The sequence below is a fragment of the Triticum dicoccoides genome, chromosome 2B (genome assembly GCF_002162155.2).
Source record: "Triticum dicoccoides isolate Atlit2015 ecotype Zavitan chromosome 2B, WEW_v2.0, whole genome shotgun sequence".
Classification (NCBI taxonomy): Eukaryota; Viridiplantae; Streptophyta; class Magnoliopsida; order Poales; family Poaceae; genus Triticum; species Triticum dicoccoides.
Window position 1 is genome coordinate 586,768,062 of NC_041383.1, and position 12,423 is coordinate 586,780,484.

Below are 12,423 nucleotides of genomic sequence, written 5' to 3' on the forward strand. Positions count from 1 at the left end.
ACCTTAAAGAAAAAGAAAGAAAGAAAAAAAGCAATAAAATCCACAGAAAACCATGAAGAGAACACACAACAAAGGAAAGAAAAGAAAAGGCCCGGTAGAAACCAAAGGAAACCGCAAAAAAAACATAGAAAAGAAAGAAAGAAAGAAAGGAAAAAGCAATGAAATCCACAGGAAACCGTGAAGAAAACACAGAATAAAGGAAAGAAAAGAAAAGGCCCAGTAGAAACCAAAGGAAACTGCAAAAAGAAAACATAGAAAAGAAAGAAAGAAAAAAGCCGGTGAAAATCGTTCCAGTCCCACCAGAAGACAACAAAAGAAGAAGAAGAAGAAGAAATCAACGAGCAGCTACAGCCAGCGAGTGAGCGTCTTCTGGTTCGCTTGCCACAAAGAGAAGAAGCCGGTCGGCCCAGTAACGACATGAAGGAAAAACCCTTCATGCCAGATTAGCAGAGGGCACGCTTTGATTCAACAACTGATGGTCTGATTTGGACAGAGATTTTTTGAAGTCCGTGAAAGAAATTACTCATTCATATATAGAATCAAGATGAAACAAAACATAATATTTGTGATTGTGTTATATATAATGTACTAATTCTCAAAAGGATGTAATTTTTGAAAGGATGTTGCTAGGCCTCAATCGACTGAGACTTAACCAAGTCTAAGTCAAGTGAGGTAACGTGTAAGAATGAGAAAACAAACTAAAAATATTTTTTTGCATGGATCTTCACGTAATATTCCTCAAATATAGGATTGACTAAGAGCAACTCTAGCAGACCCCGCATCCCGCCGGCCCGCAAAACGCGTTTGCAGTTCGCGCAAAACAGCTTTTGCGGGTCGGCTTGGGCTGGCACAGATGCAGACCCCCCAAACGGATCCGTAGAAAAGTATATTCGCAGAATATACTTTTTTACGGATCGGCTTTGCGGGGTCTGCTCTTTGTGCTGCTGCATCCCGCGGATCGTCAGCCCGCAAATCTCAAATACAACATAATTCAACAATAAAAAACAAACTGAATTATTCCAATCAAACATAATACAATAATCATCCGCATTACAAATAAGTATTCAAATAACCATAGCAAACTTAAATAGTGCAATACAAAATTTGTCATGAATACAAATACAAATGAATACAAAAATAAGTCATTGTCCAGCCCTTTGCCAATGGTGCTCAATGAGATCTTCCTGAAGTTGAAAGTGGGCGTCTGCATTTTCAATCTCTTTGTATGTCTAAAGAAAAGCTCTAATGCGGTTTGGGTCCGTTTGACACGGCTACCCACATTGTCTAAAAGAATTCTAAGTTCAATCCTCTCTCATCTTCAAGAATCATGTCATTATGTTTTTCAAGGTTTTTTATCCCAAAAACGAGCAGGACCACGGACAATGGCAAACCTAGATTGCAAAACACCGAATGCTCTTTCAATGTCTTTTCGGGCTGCCTCTTGCACACTGGCGCGTCAATCTACTACGCAGCTCGCCAAAATCACAAAAAAGGGACTAACCGGTGGCGGCTGATCCCGAGCGGCGACGAGGGGGTGCGCTCGACGGTGGTCGATCCTCGGCGGCGGCGGCGACGGGGGGCGGCTCTTCTCGCCGGATCCGGAGGGGCGGTGAAGCGGCTCGGCGCGGGAGGGTGTGGGGCGGCCCCGGGGCGCGATTCAGCCTGCAGATATGGCCGGAAAGGCCGGCGGCGGGCGGGCGGAAGCAAAGGGCGGGTGGCGGGCGGGCGGAGGGGGAAAGCGCGTCGGCTGAAATGTTCCTCCCGCCAACCGCTTCTCTCCAATGCAGGGCACCGCAGCCGCGAGGGGGAAACCCACGTTTTCCCGGGTTGGGGCGGAGAATTTGCCGCGCCCCCGAAATTTTTTTACGGGCCAAGGCGGGATGCGGGTTTTGGTCAGGCAGGCTTTCCGGCCCGTACTCGCATTTTGACGGTTATTTTACGGATCGGGGACGGTTGCAGGGTCTGCTAGAGTTGCTTTAAGATTTAGCGACCCCGTTCTTGAAATCTATGTGGCGCAGAAACGGACAGGTGAAGCTCCAAACGCGTTGCCTGGTTACAGAAACAGACGATATGCTTTCCCGGGCAGCCCGGGCACACAGTTGATGGAGGTGTGGATAACTTGACATGACTCACGCCGACCAAACATAAAATGTCGTATCAACGAAATGACGCTAGAAGCTATAGGTGACTACTGGTGCAGCGCCTATCTAGAGTACAAAATTTTGGTTACATTGCGTTCACGCGTGCGTCAAGAGCGAGCGACGTGTCAGCAGGTGCACGCAATTCATCGCTTGATACGGCCCATCAGGAGCAGGAGCAGGTGGCCGGCGGCACGCCCGCATCGGATGGGAAGCGAGGTAGCACCAAACAGTGCAAGTGGCCGCGGCCGCGGCTCCTCCTTGCATCGAAACAGCGGAGCCTGTGGCCGGAGGACGAACACGCCGAGGCGATGCGTGCGCTGGGGGTGCTTGCACGTCGCAGCGCAAGCGGAAAACATCAATCATTTGACTCCTCTGAGAGGAAAAAACAAGCAGCCGCATGATAGGCACAGCCGGCCCGTTGTGTGCAAGAGACGGTGGGAGTGGACAGATGAGATGGAAAGCTCAAGGCAGCAGGCAGGAGATCGAGAGCAGAGCGAGGGAGGCGGGGAGCGCCGAAGAGGTAGGTGCCGACGTATAGAGTATAGGCACTACGGTAAGCAGCGCAGGCAGGCAGGAGAGCAGGACATGAGGTGGCCTAGCCTAGCGCACTAGACATGTGGAAATGGTTGCACCGTTAATATCCCTGTAGACGACGGTGGCGCGCAGGGATCCATCACATCGGCCAATGGCCCGGCCCGGCCCCTCATAATTTCGTGGCAGCGAGCGGGCCATGATGCTGCAGCTGCTGCTGCCGCCTCCGGTACTACGCGCCATCCGGCCGGCAGAGCGAGCTAGCTAGCTACTACTGGAGCAGTAGTATTACGAAACCGCCCCTCGCGCATGCGCAATTGCGGACGCGGCGCTGCCTATACGCCGGTCGAGGCCTCGCTCGCAAGATGGCTGGCTGGCTGGCTAGCTCCCTTCCCTACTGTGGCCGACCCCGGGCAGCCTTGACCCCCGCCCTGCGCCGCGGCAGGCCTTCCGCAGGCTGCCGCTGCGCTAGCTAGCGCGGCCTGCTGCCTGCCTGCCTGCCTGCCTGCCTGCGTGGCCTCAGTTCTGATCGTCGCCTAGCGCGGCGTCTAAGCGGCACGCTGCACTGCGCGCGCCTGACGCGCACGCCGAACGATGCGCGCGGTACGTACCGCGGCCTTGTAACCATGCGTGTAGAGCCCTTCTGCTTGTCGCCGTGGGGTAATGGGGCGCACGTACTTTCCTACGGATAGGGACTCGTCACCCCGGTTTCCCACCGGATATGGATACACATGGAGGCAGCTAGTTTCTCGAGCGATCGAACGAACGAAGGAATGGCGCGCGGGAGCTGGGAACGGACGCCTACGCCCCGGCCGGGCGTGCTTTCGCTTCTCCCGCGCGCGCTGCCATGGAAGTTTGTAGCAACAAATCTTGCAGATGATCAAGGTTGAAGAACGCATCAGCAGTTTTGTCGAGCATATGTGTTGGACGGCACTGATTATGAATGAACGGATTCTGATGATTAGACTCTACCAGTCGACCTACTACTGTGCAATGGATTGGATCATTCGACGGCTGAAATAATTAGGGGTGGACCGGGCTAGGTTCGTCAAGACAACATTAACATCAAATAGATATAATACTCCCTCTGATCCAGATTAATTAACGTAGCTCTACTACAATTAATATGGATCGCAGGGAGTATAAAAGTATTTCTAACAATTTATGTAATGCTATTGATTTCACATTATTATATGTTGGTACTTTTCGCTACATGTTTGCTAATTACTGATGACATTTGACATTCCGAAAAATCTATATGCACTATATTATAAAGTTGAGGTAGCTAGTATGTTCCATAATCGCGAACTGAGCTACTAGGTTTGCCCTAAAAAAAGTCTACCATTAGCCCCCTTGCGCTAGAATATGCCCAACCGAGTTAAAGTACTAGACTTGATACAGGATGCTCATTTTCTGGATTTACTCTAAGATTTTCATGTTATTCTTTGGGTGATAGGCGATGCATTATGTTTCAAAATTTGCTCCCTCACACCGGCGCATGCATTATGTTTTTAAAATCCATTCCAATAACTAACGGGTAAAAATGTGTTCCAATAATACACACTCCCGATCTTTCATTACTATTACACACTATTACTTTATCATTATATGATCTTTACTTGTGATTCTTCTATTATGTTTTCTAGTATATTCACTTCGTTAGTAAACACTAGCAAAATAGCCGGTGCGTTGTAACGGGAGAAGAAAATGCCGCACGGCGGGCCAAAACCAATAACCATGACTAAGACCCGAATAGGTCTTGCCGAGGCGTCTCTCTCTCGGCATAAGATGAGAAATCTGATTTATTTTCATGCAAAATTTTGCCGCGGCGTACATGCACCATTATCGACAATTTCTTTCGTCTCCAATTTGATTTTATTGAGGTGTTCATTGCAATCCGGGTTGGTATCGGTACAAAAAAAGATGGATCGTGCACTATTAATTAAGGTTGCATCCTAAATAGCATTTTAAAAAGCTTTTGCCAACGCGTACATGCACGGTTATCGACGGTTTCTTTCGCATCCAATTTGTCTTTGATGAGGTGTTCATTGCAATCTAGGTCGGTGTCGGTACAAAAGAAAGATGCATGGTGTGCTATTGATTAAGGTTGCACCCTAAATAGCATTTAAAAGTATTTAATAGGTAAAATAATAGCATATTCGTATTCTACATATTTTTCTTATCAAATTTCATATATCTCTACTCCTATATAAAAAGCTGAATTGGTGATGATGGTGTGCCTGTCATCCTTCATTTACAACCGTTTGATTTACATCCAACGCATATGAGACAAACTATGCCAGTTTTGCAAAAAGACCCCCGTACACTCCTCGTTTGTAAATAACTCCCTGCCTCTCACGTTCAACCATCTCTCCCCCTCACCTCATCTAGCCATCTCAGGAAAAAAATAAAAAGGATCTGGAGAGGTCGCTGCTTTCGGCGCCCGTCTGCCCCCAACTCCTCTCATCCCTTCTCTCAGGCTGCATTGCTGACCACCACCACGACCCGCTCCTCCTCGCCATCTCTCCTCTTCCCCCCTTCCAAATCATCCTGAGGTACATTCATGGTGGTCTAGAAAAAAACAGACACAATCGATACTCAAAAAATAATTCTTAAAGATCATTTTTTGCAAAGCACAATAAGTGTTATTTCTTCAAAAGTTTTGGATCCAGGTTGAACACTTGAATGCTTTTGTTTGCAAAAGATTTTTTTATCTATTTTGCTTACATTTACTATTTACCCGGATGCTTGTGAGCTCTAGAGAAGAAATGATATCCGAAGAAACCTATTGATACTTGTTACACATGAGATTACCCCCACATACTTTGTCAAATAAACAACTCCCGGATCAATGTATTTCAGTGTTCCGTGCAACACACGGGCATCTTAGTAGTAACATGTTGAAACTGGAGTTAGAGTTTAAAAGATATGGGTATTTAAAAAATATTATTTGTTGTAGATGGACTGTGGGTTAATTATAGAAACGACTGGAGGTTTTCTGTAAAAATGATGACGGTGAACAGACAGAAGTAATCCGTACTTTATTAGTAGGTATAGATATGATTTTTCAAAAAAAAAAGTAGGTATAGATATGACATTTTGGATCTAGGGCACGTTCTCTATTGGACAAATTTGAAAAAAAAGATCATAATTAGTATGAGCTAGCTAGTGGAAATTATAATTCTGTGTCATTATTAAAATGATCATGAGAAATCAGGTAGTAACAGTTTAGCATCATCACTTGATACTTTTTAGCATACCATGGGTTGGAGTTAGAGAAATTTGGCTGCGCCCATTCTACTAGACATCTATTTATGAAGAGAGCCTCTCCAACAAGCCCCCCCGCCCCTCCACTCACCGAACAAAAATACCCCGATTTTACTATCTCTGCTCAGTGCATATTCTTTCCTGATGTACAATTTTTAAAAGAAATATACGTATATCTGTACAAAATAAACTATGAAACATAGACCATTTAATGTCTAAAACGGCTTACTTTTGATACAAAAATTAGCAGGTAATTTCACGCCGGATGCACATATGTCAGAAATAACAACTATATTTGGCATATATGCAATCTGAATCTTGTGTAAACATCTATGGATATCGTTTCATCTATTTGTTTACCATAACTTTGTTGCCAATTGCCAGTTGAGTGATCTTTTTTCTCCAAGTAAAGAGAAGTTCAGCATGACAAAGCCGCACTGTATTGACCGGACAAGGTCATGTTTTACTAGACATTGAGATGGATTATGACAGCCTAATTGATCAACTGAGTTTGCGGCTTTTTAGTAATTGGGTGTTTGGTTACATGCTTATTCGTGCAATCATATCATATTCAAACTGATGTAGTATTTACTATCCTCAAAAAATAAGATGAAATATCATACGACAATTATAGTCTACAACCAAGTTTATACTTATTTGGTTTACTAAACAAGATAAAATTGTGCACTTTGTAAATTCATTTTCATCTCCGCTTCAGTTAAAAAAACAGCATCATAGGTAGAATTTTTATCATGTAGCCCGATTTGACATGGATATTGTGCTTGTTACACGATTAGTATCTTGGTGCACAAGTTTTGTTATCTATTTTATTTCTACGAAATTTGAAAATATCATTAACTTAAAATAATTTATGTATTTTCGTACAATGGATCAATAAAAAACAAAGATATTTCAGTGTATCATTTCTTTTATATTGACTAAATCAAGTTTGGGGTTTTGGCCCAGTTGAAATGCTTGAGCAATGATATCAAAACTAGATGTCTTAGGGTCTTACGATGTGATTAACTACATTTCTTTTTTGTTAGATGAGATTAGCTTTAATTTGTTATATCTATTTGGTTACGCTTGATATTCCCGTGCGCTATGATTGTCTGTTTGGTTAAGTTGTTGTACAGTTCGAAACTGCTTGAGAAACATCCAATCCTGTGATAAGTATATATTGTGCTTTGATGCACTTTTTAGGAGGTCATTAGAGGATTAATTTACCCAACCATGTGATAAGTGTGCCTCCAACCCTGAATTTATCAAACACATGACTTAGTTCCTTGCAAACACTTATCTACAATACAAACATTTTTTTTTTTTTGAGAAACTTACTTACAACAATTTCTACTTAGCAATAGAAATTCCCGGACATAACCATTATGATTTTAGCTCTTCATTATACAATTCTATCGGTTCCTCAAATTTTATACCCCTCAGTCTGGTGTCTAGATACATCCGTATCTGGACAAATTTAAGATAATCTTTTCGGATGGAGGTAATATGATTTTAGCTCTTTATTACTAGTGTCATGTTGAAAGATCTAAAATCCTATAGTAACATACATGTCACTAGTGATTTGAGGAATTCGAAGGATAAAAATCCCGCACATCTTCAATTATTCAGCAGACATGTAATTAGTAGACAGAAAGCCGAAGTAAGGAGTTAGGATTATGAACTAATTTAAAATGATAATGTGCGGCAACTAGATCGATCTATTTTATGTCCATAAGATAAGAGGTGGCAAGCACAGCAACCTCATTAGCTGATAGGCGAACATATAGGACTAGGGAAAGGGCAAAAGACAGGAAGAAACAACGAAAACTAGAAGAGTACTCGTAGATACGATACGATACATCTCAAGATCTCATGACCCCCCAGCACCCTAGCTAGAATGCAGCGAAAATTAAGGCAATATATTCTATGGGAAGACGCTAAAACGGAGTGGCGCCCATGCTAGATGCCGCTGTGGCTGCTGCGGCCGCCGCCGCCGCGTAGAGACTGTCCTTGAAGAGCATGCAATCCCCAGCTCCGTCCTACGCACACAGCACAAAGGAGAACGACATAAGTGCTAGCTGCTCAGGGCCTATGCTCGTTAGCTCAATCTGATTCTGCACGGACATAGTAGTATACGATTAGGTTTTAGGGCCTCCTTTACTTACCAGCTGGCTTTGGATGCTGGTCTTCCTCATCAGGCCTTGGTCCGGCATCAGACCGAAATGGATGTGTGGAAAATGAGCCCACTGATGGATGCACACGATCGATGATAAATACACAAAGTATTGAACAAATCAAAGACCGAACCCGATCCGAGCAAAATGTGTGTTGAGAATGAGAAATAAAGAAGATGAAGTTAATTACATTCTTGGCAGCTGCGCTGAAAGCCTCCCTGTGGGTGATGTCCGGATTGTTGGCCTTGATACGCTGAATCTCGTCTCTGCGTACATAGGAAACCATGCATCATGCATACCTTTTCTTCTGGCCACTTTCTCTATCTATGATCCTGATGCGTCAACCTTGACGCATCCCTTGAAAAAATCATGCATATGCATTTTGCCAGAGAGAAGATATATGCAAGCTAAAACGGGGAACTAGAATGAGCCACTGATCATCACTCACTTGATGAATCGGTTGTATGCCGAGGGAACTCTCTGCCGCTTCTCTGGATCTGCAGATAATCACGGCAAGCAGCATTAAAATTAAATAAGGAGAAACAGTACTTGGTAGCTTCAGGAACAGCACGGATCAGGGAGAAAGATCAGACAAGTGCATCCTGGCGTCTCATTTGGTACCCCTACAGTCGTATACCTAACTTACAGAACTGATTATGTTTCTGATTCCTAATGCTCACTACATTTATTTAGTTTAGTTCTCCTATGCCTCAATAGTATCACACACTGTGCATATGTTAACGTTGGAGTTTGGGGGAAAAAATTCCTCCACGGACAAAAGGTACTATTGAGCTGGTGAGCGAGCAAACTATTCAACCGGCCTCTTCCACTCGAAAACTCCATTGACCGCCCAGAAAGAATCCTTAAAAGAGAGACAGAATGCATAAAGAGGCGCTGTATGCTATGCGTGGCGTGCTACCAAGAACAGTGCAGCTGCACATGCATGCTCCGGCGCCCGGAGTTCTCCGGCCCAGGGCATCAAGGTGCTTTGACTAGTTGCTGGTACGTACGACCGGCGGCAGGAAGAGAAGAATGGTTTCTTGGAACTGAGCTTGGCACTTACGCTTGGTCCCCGACGCAGCGCTCTTCCGCTGCTGGGGCTCCCTCTGCGCGGGCTTCTCCGGCGGCGGCATCATGGACATGGCCGGCGTGTTGATGGCGCAGCTGTTGCTGCTGCTGGTGATGCTGCTCACGTTGGGGCTGGCCTGATCAGTCAGTAGGCTCGACGGCGCTTGGAAGGATGACATTTCATCCTGCAGGAGTCAAGTTAAGTAAGCAAATATCTGCCATCAGTTCAAAGACGCTGTACAAGTTAAGAATCCAACGCATAATAATAGGTAGGTACATATTCATACCAGGAGGCCGTGCGGCGACGCCGGCGAGGTCGGGGAGAGGAGCGACGGGCTGAAGGGGAGCTGGTTGGCGGTGGCCGGGAGCAGGAGGTTCCGGAGGTTGACGGAGAGCAGGTTGGCGCAGTGGCCACATCGCACGGCGACCGTCTTGAAGAGGCTGCTGCACGGCACGCCCACCTGCATGCGCACACCACACGGACGAGCATGAGATTCTTAGACGAGGGTGGAAACGAGCGTACCGAGCTGCGAATGGAAGGGATGCTGGCTGGAGCCTGGAGGAGGCGTACGTACCGCGAGGATGGTGTCGCAGAAGTTGCAGTGGACGTAGCACAGCTGCTCCTGCTCGGCGAAGGGGGGCTGCTGCTGCTGCTGCTCCGCGAGGTGGTCCGGGAAGAAGCTGGTCTCGGACTCCGCGGGCGACGACATCATGGTGCTGGCGACAAGCAAAGCCGCGTCGCGCATACAGTACTGTGTGTATGTGCCCACCACACCACCACCTGCGGGCGCGTGCTTTGATCAGGAGAGGGGGTGAGGGTGGGGGTGGGGTGGGGGGAGGAAGACGCCGGAGGAGAGGAGAGGAGAGGAGAGGAGAGGGGATGGATGCTTGGGAGTGAGCAGTGGTGGGGATGGGAGGGGGTTTATATAGTGGGGGAAACGGCAGTGGGGAGGGATGAATGGACGTGTATATACTCTAGTCTTGTTGACGAGACGTGATGAGGTGAGGTGAGGTGATTTGATTTGATGGGCACTCCTGATGGATTTGATTGACCTGCCCGATTCGAGAAAGCCTCGGATCTGTCGTCGTCGTTGTTGTTGCCTCTGATGATTTGAAAGCCGGGATCCCCCCTGCTCCTGCTCGTCCGCGCGAGAGCCAGAGCGGGCAAGAGAGGCAAGGAATGGGAATGGATGGAGGTAGCAGGGCCAGCGAGCGAGGGGCAGATTGGGAAAGCCGAGGGGGGCAATAAAGCCAAAGCGTCCAGTCCCGCTCTCCTCTCCTCTCCTCTCCTCTCCTCCCTCTGGACAGGGAACAGTGCCGCCACAGTGCCCGGTAGCTAGCATCTTGGGACTGTTCCGTCTGAAAAGCGGGCAGGGCAGGGCAGGGCCGGAATGCGTGGTGGGGATCCATCGCCCGCCCGCCCGCCCGCCGCAGTGGGCCGGCCCACCTGACCACCCGCTCCGCGACGTGCTCTCTGGCCTGCTCTGGTCTGGTCGCAGCTCGCTCGGCGCGTTTGGCACCACAGTGCCCACAGTCCTGTTGCCGATGATCGGTTGTCCATCACTGTGTAAATCTTTGTAATCTGGCGGGCCTCCCACGGTCAAAGCGGACAGCGATTCAAGCTGGAGCGCGTCTGTCCGGTCCGCCCTCGCAGAGGCGATGCATTATTCTTATTATTTTTGATTGGTTGACTGACTTTTCCAGTTATCTAGCTTCGGTTTTTGTTTTGTTTGGCGCTGTTGATTGATTAGCGGCTGCCTGCCGGTGCCAAGCCTGGGCCTGGGCGAGGCTAGTAGCCAAATCGCAGCGTCGATCATGGCACGCACAGCACAGAAGTCCGCAGGCTACATGGGCTACTACCTGGCGAATTGATTCCCATCCGGCCGGCCTGATGCAGATGCCTAAGTACAGTACGTAAACCCTCGTCCCCTTGCCTGAGCGGCTAGCTAGCCAGCTTGGGGGCCTGCGCGCCATGCATGGGGTTTCGCTCCCTGCGTCGACGTCAATGCGTGCCCCCCGCCGCCTGGCCGTGCGTACGGGGCCGGTGTCTCTCTCTCGCTCGCGCGAATGGAACCAAAACGGACGGACGCATGGTCCCCGGCCGGCCGGTGGCGGTGGCTAGCCCGCTGCCGCGCCCGCCGTAGCCTGGCCGGCCGGTGTCCAGAGAAAAGAAGCACGTACAAGGCAGAACGGGCGGGAGCCAAAGGGAGGGTTCGTTCGTTGGGGACCGGTTGATCCAAACGCCCGGCCCAACCGAACGCGTCTCCGTGTCGTCTTCTCGCGGGGCGGGCATGCATGCACTAGGTGTGGCGCTGCCGGCCGGCTAGTGGAGAGCTGGTCTTTACTCCTTAAGCACACACCAGTAGCGATTTGCAGCGCCGGGACCGCGTGCACTTTAGCTCAGGTGCGTGTCGGCGTCTCGCAAATGTGCGCAGGCAGCCCGGCCGGTCCAACGCAAAGGTGCCTCTGCATGACACTGCTTATAGTGGTGTGTCTGTCCAACGCCTTTACCTCGCCGGCGCCGGCGCCCTTTTCTTGCATGGGGAGAATCAACGTGACAGCGGAAATGGGCCGCGGAAGAAACGGAGTTGGGTGGCTGGCCTGGCCTGGCCAGCTGAGAGCTCCGCTTTGTTTCACGCCTGCGCCGCCGTACAATTAGCTGCTCCGATCGAGGCGTATACGGAGGCTGGCTAGCTGCCGTTGCCAAGCTAGCTATCCCTGCATGCCTTACAGTATACAGTATACTGTAGTACGCCGTTGAGCATGCAGGGCGCGCAGTCTGACAAAGCAAGAGTCATTAGCATGTAGGTCAACTTAGCTTTAATCCTGTTGATTTTGAGAGGGTGCCATCAGCAGGCAGGCAGTAGAAACTACATGATCTACCTTGTGGTCACACTGACATTCTAGCTGCTACTTATTTCTACCGAGAAAAGTTCATATATAGGTTGATTTCTCACAGCATTTATAGTACTAGAACCAAGATTCGCACCCGTGCTTGAATTTGTCGTGATATTGTAGTATGTGATCGAGAGGGCTACCAACTCAGTTCTCGCGTGAGGACAATGCGCATAAAACCTGAATATTCGCTATAATATTAGCACCAAAGAAAAATGGGGTAGGCAAGTTATTGTGGAAAAAATGACGCCATTGGAGCTAGCTGTGATTGAAAGAATGATGGCCTACAGGATTACAGAGCCAAGTGGCGAAGACAGAGAGAGAGCCTACAATCGGGTACGTATAGT

General features: G+C 48.1%; 1 protein-coding gene across 1 annotated transcript; it reads right to left on the bottom strand.

The window, feature by feature from the left end:
- Positions 1-7,607: 7,607 nt before the first annotated feature.
- LOC119365034 (protein YABBY 5-like) lies at positions 7,608-10,356 on the bottom strand. Its single transcript, XM_037630619.1, has 7 exons — positions 9,757-10,356; positions 9,469-9,642; positions 9,177-9,366; positions 8,562-8,610; positions 8,304-8,379; positions 8,105-8,185; positions 7,608-7,978 (listed from the first exon to the last, which is right to left on the bottom strand). Exons 1-7 carry the CDS (start codon positions 9,925-9,927, stop codon positions 7,877-7,879), a joined length of 843 nt encoding a protein of 280 aa, XP_037486516.1. The 5' UTR covers positions 9,928-10,356; the 3' UTR covers positions 7,608-7,876.
- Between the last annotated feature and the right edge of the window lie 2,067 nt (positions 10,357-12,423).